The sequence below is a fragment of the Phalaenopsis equestris genome, unplaced genomic scaffold, assembly GCF_001263595.1.
Source record: "Phalaenopsis equestris unplaced genomic scaffold, ASM126359v1 Scaffold000491, whole genome shotgun sequence".
Classification (NCBI taxonomy): Eukaryota; Viridiplantae; Streptophyta; class Magnoliopsida; order Asparagales; family Orchidaceae; genus Phalaenopsis; species Phalaenopsis equestris.
This window is the reverse complement of record NW_018164931.1, coordinates 57425-67821: the sequence shown is the minus strand read 5'-3', so window position 1 is coordinate 67821 and position 10397 is coordinate 57425. Positions and strand designations below refer to the sequence as shown.

Here is a 10397-nt window from a genome sequence, read left to right as displayed (position 1 = left end):
AATCACGTGACGCCCTCGTCTCGGATCGGCTCCGCCGAGGGTCCCACTGGACCATAGAGAGTCCACACACCTGGCAGACAGTAGTCTGCTCTAATACCACTTATCACCTCCCAAAAGAGCTCTTATGGGTGGTGGGCAGCCCAGGACTTAAATACTGTTTTTCGGTCCTACACCTAGCCGACGTGGGACTATTTGTCCGTGACATAAGGCTTGGGTAATTGTTATGGAGTTCCGAGGATCGAATCTCAAAGGCATCAAAATTTTGTGCTTTTGTAAACTATGAGTGCCGAAGCATAAGTTCGAAAGAGAGGAATTCGATCCAGAACCTTCGCAACAAATACCATGGTTTTTATTAGCCAACAAGTCGACCGGTAATTTACAAACATGGCCATTTCAATAGGCCTATTTGCACAGCCATATAAGTCAGCTGAGTTTAGAGAGCATCCTTAAGTTAAATTAGACTCAGATGCTGCAGAAAACCAAAAATAGATGAAAGTTAAAAAAAAAAATGAAAAATGAAAAATGAAAAAAAAGACAGGGTATATTAGACTCCAATATGATGGAGAAACATCCAAATTATACTTACAAACACAATGTAGCAAGGCCTGTGGCTACTCATCATTACAATTAAAGAAGATCTACATACATACCACTCAATTCTTACGCATTTACATATCTAACTGCTAAATTTCAATTTTTACCTATGCATGAAAATGTGTATTTCACTTTTCAAAAGTTAAAATGGTGAAGTGTACGAAACATGTGATGTTATTTTTTATGTTTATTCCACTTTGTATCATTTTTATGCTTTTTCCTGGGTATTCTTGTCTGTTTTTGCAAGTTGTAAGCTAGATGGGGGAGCACTGGTGCTTGCCATGCTCCCTTCGATCAAGTGAAACAGAGAGCTGAGAAACCCATCACTTCACCCCAGATGTCCTAGGACCTCTAAGGGAAGAGTGACCCGACAGCCGAAGCAAAAACCGGTGCTCGCTAGAGTATGACCGACTCAGCGCCTGACGTACATTTACTTACACAACCCAGCCCAAGTAACCGGAAACTCGACGCTCCAAAGAGGAAGTTTGACACTCCTAATAGACAAATGAGAGCTAAAGCGATTTCTTGTCTACGTCACGAACGCGTTAAAATAATTTGATTCGGGTTGATTCGTGGGAATGAGTGCCCCCAAAGTAATTAGTCTCTGAAGCATAGTGAGAGTGTGGAAGAGAAATTTTTACGAAGTTGAGAGAGTGTGTTAGGGAGAGTTTTAAGATGAGATTCAATTTAAAGTTTGCGTGAGAGTGCTATTCAAGGGAAGTCTATGTGGCTTCACGAACGCGTTAAAATAATTTGATTCGGGTTGATTCGTGGGAATGAGTGCCCCCAAAGTAATTAGTCTCTGAAGCATAGTGAGAGTGTGGAAGAGAAATTTTTACGAAGTCGAGAGAGTGTGTTAGGGAGAGCTTTAAGATGAGATTTCATCAATTTAAAGATTGCGTGAGAGTGCTATTCAAGGGAGATCATTGTACAAGGGAGAAACTCAGTGGAGCAAAACAATTAATCTTTCTTGTTGGATTGTTCCTGTGTAAATTCTTTGTACTTCGGTTTTTCAATGAAATCTATTTGATTTTATCTCAAAATGATTAGGAACTAAACTTTATAGTGATGAATCATGTTCTTCTATGAGATTTGTTTGAGATTTCCCTAGATTTAATTGCATGTTAATGTGTTATCCTTTTGATCTTCTTTTATTTTCATTTTGGTCAATTAAAATGTTAAAATAGCATGTAATCTAGGACTACTGGCCATATGTTAGAAGAACAAATAGGATAACACATAATTACAACTTGCAACCATATCGAGGTTTTTGTAAATACGAGCGGAAGCATTGATTTATAAAGTTCAGAATTTTGAACTGTTAGCTTTCCAAATCACCAACGAATGTGTATGCTTGAATAACCACTGCGGGAATTAGGCCTATAGAAGCAGTTTAAATACTTTTAATTAATATAGAATATTGATGTTGAAAATATGACATTGTATCACATAAATTATCGATAATAATCAAATGTATTTTTTTAGATAAAAAAAAAAACACATAATTACTTAGAGAAATAGGAATATTATTAGTAGAAAATTGCAACCATCACCAACGAATGTGTATGCTTGAATAACCACTGCAGGAATTAGGACTATAGAAGCAGTTTAAAATACTTTTAATTAATATAGAATATTGAAGTTGAAAATATGACATTGTATTACATAAATTATCGATAATAATAATCAAATGTATTTTTTTAGATAAAAAAAAATAATAACACATAATTAGTTAGAGAAATAGGAATATTATTAGTAGGAGATTGCAACTTAAATAGGAGAGTAGAGGATTTCTGGGAAAGTTTGTATGGTTAAGCCAACTTAATTGTAATATGAGTTTCCAAAGCTTCTTATGATCTTGGAGAAGGCTGAGGATTTGTCCCTAGTTGTTAACATTAGTTTGGAAATTTATTAGAAGGATATTGAGGATTCACTAAATCAAAATCAAAGGAGCATAGTTCCCACAATAGGAAACACACTGTTATAAATTCAGGTTTTTATTTCTGCAAAATTAGGCTTAGGACACTTTAAAATTTTAAAGAATTTGATTTTTCAGGCAAGAATTAAAACTAGTAAACTAAAACTTTTTACTTCTTTGAGAATTATCAAGTTCCCCGTGTCATCGATATCCGGACTCAAAATTTCATATATATATGACTTCAGCGACATGTATAATTGCATGGCTAACATATGTTTCATAGCATTGCGACATCAAATGACAGTATTTTTGATGTGTAAGATATCTTAAATGGGAATAAGGTGGTATGCATTGAAACACCTCTTGAATTAAAAACTAAAATACAAGTATTTCCTAAAGCTTGGATGAGTGAGAAACGACATGATTGAACATGTGATATGAAGAGAGCAAGCACAAATTCTAACTTATTTCCATGGATGCTATTGATGTGTGAAGAAGAGAGGAAGAAGCACGATGCAGCTTTCTCCTTCAAGCCAAGAGTTTTCTCAATAGTAGAGGGCTTCTTATGTTCATGAAGCCTTTGATGTGAGAGGAGTCTTTTATCTTTTCTAGTAATCTTTCGAGTGCCATGTAATTGCCCCAAAAAGAGGATAATTACATGCATGGCGCCATAAACTTCGCTACTTACAAAACCAGCACCCAGAACATTCTCTTTAACTATTGAACCAGTGTATTTACCTTTGCCACAATCAGACCATTAGAAATTTGATAAAAAGTAATTTTTAGAAATAAGGATTTGTTTTTTTGTTAGGAAGATTGTTCAAAGCTTAGAGAGATCTCCTCAACTATCATCCTCAATGTTTTCAATAAAAACTATTTGATATAAGCTTTGATACTATTTTATTTTACATTATTCTATACTTGATAGTCGATACTTGTGTACCAGACCATTTAAATTCAATTAACTTGTTTATTCGCAGATGTTTTATCATTTCCTATCATATTTGTATGTATTAGTAATTTTATTTGTCCTATATTAACCATATTGCTCACTTTGGCGCTCTCAAACAAAGGTGTGCACTATTTAGTTATAACTGGAAAATCAAATTTAATCAAATTTTTTTGGTTAGTAAAATTTAAACACATTTTGGTTCGGTTTTAAAATTAGCGGTTCGAATATTTATTTTGATTTCCAAATTTTTGACCAGTTTGAGAATCAGAATTTTAGATAAAACAAAAAGATAAATAAATCGATCAAATAGTAATAAATTAAAACTCATTTTACAACTCACAATTTTTGTTATGTTTGTCTTCTCTAATTATAACTGGAAAATCAAATTTAATCAAATTTTTTTTGGTTAGTAAAATTTAATCAAATTTTGGTTCGGTTTTAAAATTAGCGGTTCAAATATTTATTTTGATTTCCAAATTTTTTACCAGTTTGAGAATCAGAACTTTAGATAAAACAAAAAGATAAATAAATGCATCAAATAGTAATAAATTAAAACTCATTTTACAATTCACAATTTTTGGTGTGTTTGTCTTCTCTATTTGAACTTCTATGAAAGTAACCAATTGCTTTTCTAATATTTAGTTTTAATTATGCTAATTGCTTATCAATTATATAATAAAATGCTACATAATATATATAAATTGCAAAAACAATTTTTAAATAGAGTACATTTCAGTTTAGCCAAAAACAAACCAGAATAACCGAACCAATTTGTTGTTGGGTTGGTTGGTTCTATATTTTGTTTGATCAATTCGGTCTAAAGTTTTAGGCATCCAAAATCAATTGGCTTCGCGAATTTGTCATTCAATCCATCCAAATTGACCAAATGCACATCCTTACTCTAAAATAAACTAATTTGAGCCCTCTGTTGGTATCAAGGATTGGGTACCTAGGAGATATCTACTTGATTGAGGAATATATATAAATTGCAAAAACAATTTTTAAATAGAATACATTTCAATTTAGCCAAAACCAAACCAGAATAACCGAACCAATTTGTTGTCAGGTTGGTTGGTTCTATATTTTGTTTGATCGATTCGGTCTAAATTTTTAGGCATCCAAAATCAATTGGCTTCACAAATTTGTCATCCAATCCATCCAAATTGACCAAATGCACATCCTTACTCTAAAGTAAACTAATTTGAGCCCTCTGTTGGTATCAAAGATTGGGTACCTAGGAGATATCTACTTGATTGAGGTCTTTAAAGAGAAATGATTCCATAATCCAATACAAAGGAGAGAATGGAGATGTATCAAAATAACTCTCAGTTATATTATCCTCAACTTAGAAGACAAGTATCTTTTTGAGCTAGCAATTCATTGTTATAGCAATATTGTATAAGGCAAGGTTAAAATTTCTTTACAAGATGAAATCACTCAACAATTATCTCTATTTGAATAATTTATATTTATTATGCATAAAACATGATAAATCGCTACAAGAGTATTTTGGATCCACAGAATAAACTTCTATTGGATTTAACAAAATTTTAAGGGAATAATGAAGAGAGATAATTATTCGATCTTGTTCTCGACGACTCTCATAAAAGCAAATTATTATCACCCGATTCACCTCCATCCACGCATCTCATAAAATAGGAAGAGAGAGATAACTCCTCTATTTAATGCGCTAAGAAGATGGCGGTGGAAGCATGCAAGATAGAATATAAAGGAAAAAATTACATATATAGCAAACAATTCTTATATATTTACATCTCACATCTAAAAATTCATATTTACATACTTAGCACTTTGTTGCTTTAAACCTATTCATGAAAAGGGATAGAATATAAAGGAAAAAATTACATATATAGCACACAATTCTTATGTATTTACATCTCACATCTAAAAATTCATATTTACAAACGTAGCACTTTGTTGCTTTAAACCTATTCATGAAAAGGCATGTTTCACTTCTAAAAAGTGATAATAATGTTATTTTTGACGTGATATTAAAGATTTGAGTGCTATGTGTGTAAATATGAAAGTTTAGGTGTGACATGTAAATGCATAAGATCTTTGTGCTAACCGCCTGAAAAAAAATTAGAAATATCAAAATCAAAGTTCAACAAAAAGAGTAGTGCTAGTACTGCAAGAAGTTTGCTGACTAGATATATGATTGTTAAGTTATTACTAAGTAGGAGAAGAGTGAATATGTGATAGCAAAGAAAAGTATAGTCCTAACACATTATCATTTTCAAAGCAGAAAGATGAGAAGTTAATACTGATAGCTATAGACTGTTGTGTTTCTTCTAATGAAGATTGGATCTTTAATTTTGAATGCTCCTATCATAAAAGGTATGAAGGAATATCAATCATTAGATAGCAGACTCAACAAGTTCAATACCACCAATCACCTTCGCATTGAGATTTTAAAGGAAACAGTATAAGGGATAGAAAGTGGTTAGAGTAACTATGTGATTTGGTAAAGGTAGCAGACTCAACAAGTTCAATACCACCAATCACCTTCTTCGCATTGAGATTTTAAAGGAAACAGTATAGGGGATAGAAAGTGGTTAGAGCAACTATGTGATTTGGTAAAATAGTGAATAAAATAATAAGTTTAGAAAATGAAGAGTTTATCCTGGAACATAAAACATCAAAGAAAAAATTTTCAAATGATTTAGTGTATTTCACAGAGATGGAGGGGGGACCATCAACTACAATCTTGAGAGAAATTGAGGTCATATGAATAGAGGAATAATTTTTTAGTTACCTGCCAAATAAGAAGAGACACTAAAATCTAAAATGAAAAAAATACTTGAGGCAATAATCATATTAGAACTAAAAGAGAAGAAAATATATGCAAAATTTTGAAAATTTTGAATCATAAGATCATAATTTCTCCGAGCAAGCTGGACAAAACCTAAAGATTCAGTGATAATAGGAACCATTATCATGAATAAATGTTCCAAATGAATCTTGGAAATTAAGGGCACAAGTCAATTTGGCCCAACATCATTTTGAAGGATGAATTATGAGAACACAGTGAGAGCAAGAAAGCAAGAACTTTCCCCAACAATCCTGTCTACTATCAAGAAGACCTCCAAGGCAATGACTGCAATGACTACCATGATGTCCCACAGCTAGGGCAATATGATTAGAAGTTGGGGGAAAAAGAAGAGATAGATAGGTGACTTTAAGAGTTTGAGAGATAAAAAGTATATAATTGAGAAATAAGAGTATTCAATCACTTGATATTGCATATGTTAAAGAGATGGATGAAGGCCAAATAAAAATTAAGCAATCAGGAAATTTCATTCGTTGTTGCTAGACATTACGATCAACGATAAAAGATACATAGAGAAGAAACTCATCACACTTACCCATAACCCGGAATGCACAAATTCTTCAAGAAAAAAGAAAATCTCATACCACATTTATAGTCTCAAAAGAAATTTTATCAGAAAACCCCCCCCCCCCCCCCCCAAAGAAAAAAATAAAAAATAAAAATGGAAGGCATTCAACCATAAGAGATAAATGACAAAATTGAACTTGAGACAAATATCAACAATAGAGAAAGGTCTGGCATGTAGATGAGAAAGGAAATACCACAATATCATGGAAGATATAGGTGGAGAAAAAGAGAAGATATTAGATCAGGGATTGCAAAACTTAATTAGATGACCGAACGCATGCATTCCACGCTTGTATATAATGAGCTATCCAAACGTGTTTAGTAGTGCAGGTAATGTACAATTGTTGAATAAATCAACAATGAGCCTAGCTATCCAAACGTGTTTAGTAGTGCAGGTAATGTACGATTGTTGAATAAATCAACAATGAGCCTACTATTGTTGAATAAATAATAAAATTGGATAACAAAATAAAAAAGAAACTTACGCTTCTGACATCGACATCCCTAACATCCAAATCAGTTGTCACCAAGATGAATTTAACCTTCGAGTTGGTTAAATATCCATATCTGGAAAGAACAATTCAGATTCACAATACAGCATGCCAGAGAATAATTTTGACGAGACATTGTAAATTTATAAGAACATGGTTTTAAATAATTTCCACAGCTTACACTTTATAGTTTTCTGTAGGATATAAAAGTCCAAGAAATGTCTCATTCAAAGTAGGCCCACTCTTCTTAGGATTGTTTACTGTCACAATAAAAGAAACAATTTTTTAGTATGATAAAATTGCATAGTATAGATGCTCCCACATAATTGGAAAGAAATTATGCATATTTTTCAAGCAATTAAAGAAAAAATTAGTGTAAATAAAATCACTATTCTGGCACTCACGAAAAGCCATGTTAGATCCTAAGCAAATTATGATTTGGTCAAGGTCATCGCCAAATATTGACCACTGAATGTTGAAGTTTAAACTTTCTAGTTAAACAAAAACTTATATTTAAGTAAATAAACAACACAATCTGGAAATGAGGCATTAAAGCTTATATTTATTAGGAAAAGAAAAAAGCAAAATGTTATTTTAAGAAATTTTTTCAGTAGGCTATGTTTGCAATGCCACAGAAATCTGTGTTTCTTTTAGCTGCACTCATTTTACACAAAAATCTTCAAAAGCAGTTGGCCTCAACCAACCAATTCATCCTACCACACTGCCAATTTTTTACATATGCTACTTCTGATGTGGTCTCTTGTTCGCTTTGTAATCATGGTAAAAATTAAGTTTTTAAGAGTTTAAAAAGTGTTAGGGATGTTGTAGAAACCTTGGTGGAAATGGAGAAGAAGTGGGAATGTCAATAGAAATTCATTAGGGTTGGGCTTGGCATGAAACAACCAAGAACCCAAGAGCATATTTATGAGCATTTATACTTTTTCCTTGACAAAAATAATAGGCACTAGGCCTGGAAACGCATAGAATAATCACAATAGAATCATAGAAAAGAGAGAACTGATTTCATCTGTGTTAAGAAATCAATAGATAATACCTCAGTTAAGCTAATGCAACTTCCAGAGAAACTTAGATTCATCCAATTTAACAAAAATACAGTAATTAAGACTGAATAAGAATGTTCAATTTGCAATTACAAATTCACACTTTTCCTAGGGCTATCAACCTGTCAAGCATAGCTAATATTTAGACATACTCATATTACCAAAACAAAGAAAATTATTTTCATATTCGAAGAATTAAACCAGTCAATCGAAGGAATGATGAGAAACTCACCCCTCTCTTCGATCACGTCCAATGAACAATGCACGATGTGATGAAGCTTCAAGGCGTCATCTGCTTCGGTGAAGCTCTGTAAGTACAGCGGGTTGTTCTGCTCATGGAGATGAATAAACAGAACTGAGATTTAATAAGAATACCACAGCAGGGATGAAGAAGACAGAAAGAGATGTCAGTCGGAAACCTGACGTCCGACGACGGCGACGCATACGATCATCCTCCCCAACGTAACCTGAGCGGAGTTTGAAAAATTCCGTCGGCCTTCTGCTACAAGATCAGGTTTTTGAGCTCCTTGACGGCTTCAAGTTCGGATTGGGGGTTAAAAGTTGAAGCTTGCAGAGGGGAGAGAAGGGAAAGTTGTGAGCTCCTATCAACGAAAAAATATTACATACTTCGAAATAACCAATGAAATGCCATTGTATACCGTGTTATTCATGTGTTATTGCGTGTTATTTATGTGTTATGACGTATTATTCATATATTATTGATGTGTTATTATGTTATTATAACACCAAGAATATTCTCAGGACACAATAACACATGAATAACACATAATAACACTTGAATAACACGAAGAATATTCTCGATAAAGAAAAAAGTGGCGCAGTAACACGGGGAAATATTCTCCACCGTGTTATTCATGTGTTATTGTGTGTTATTGATGTGTTATTGATGTGTTATTGTGTTATTATAACATCAGGAATATTCTCAGGACACAATAACACATGAATAACACACAATAAGAGGGGGGGGGGAATATTTCCAGTGTTACTGCGCCGTTTTTTTTCTCTGTCGCGCGGGGTGTCGTGGGTGATTTCATTGGCTACGCTACGTATTTATAACAGATTTACACGAATACCACTTAATTCTTATGCATTTACAAGTCTAACCTCTGAATTTTAATTAGGGCAATTTTTTCTTATGTATTTACTTATCTAACACCTAAGATTTCATATTTACATACATAGCACTTTATTGTTTTAAACCTATGCATGAGAACATGTACTTCACTTTGAAAAAGTGATAATAGAGCTATTTTTTTTATGTGATGATAAAGATTTGAGTGTTATAAGTGTAAATATGAAAATTTAAGTGTCAAATATATAAATAAATAAGAAATATGTGCAATGTATGTAAATGCCCCATAAATTGTTTGATTAATATTTTTAAAATAACATATGAAATAATTCTAAACTTGGATTTTTTTTATGCAAATGTTATTAAAACCAAAGTACAATAAATGTAAATATCAAATTTTAGGTGTTAGAGATCTAAATATTTCAGATTTGTAGGTTTAAATACGTAAGCTTCTCTTAAAAACTATATAATGCTTTTCAAACAAGCCTTATATTTAAATTAGTATTACATTAGTGATTGTAGTTACATGGAAAAAAAAAAAAAAATTATAACTTTTACATGTTGCTTAAATTAGTATTACATTAGTGATTGTAGTTACATGAAAAAAAAAAAAATTATAACTTTTACATGTTGCTGTCATTTGATGGAGAAAATATTACTTCAGGAGTATTGATGCAAGGACTTCAATCACGTCTGTCAGGTATACAATTTTGGCCCCCTTAGTAAGATAAACTAAAAAATTCAATACAGAATGGGGCCGAATTGTACACGTGGTGCATCAGGACGGTATATCATACAACCATAATATGATAAAATATCTTTTTATAATCAATAATATTGTGAGGCTTAGCATAAATATAACATAAACAC

General features: G+C 32.5%; 1 protein-coding gene across 1 annotated transcript in view; it reads right to left on the bottom strand.

The window, feature by feature from the left end:
* LOC110028138 (trafficking protein particle complex subunit 2-like protein) overlaps positions 1–9048 on the bottom strand; it is a 10233-nt gene extending 1185 nt beyond the window's left edge. The window contains exons 1-4 of the mRNA XM_020729878.1: positions 8854–9048; positions 8667–8763; positions 7555–7633; positions 7368–7449 (exon numbers count right to left, since the gene is read on the bottom strand). Coding sequence (XP_020585537.1) covers positions 7368–7449; positions 7555–7633; positions 8667–8763; positions 8854–8886 — 291 coding nt within the window. The 5' untranslated portion in view covers positions 8887–9048. The remainder of the gene's footprint in view (positions 1–7367; positions 7450–7554; positions 7634–8666; positions 8764–8853) is intronic.
* Positions 9049–10397: the final 1349 nt, after the last annotated feature.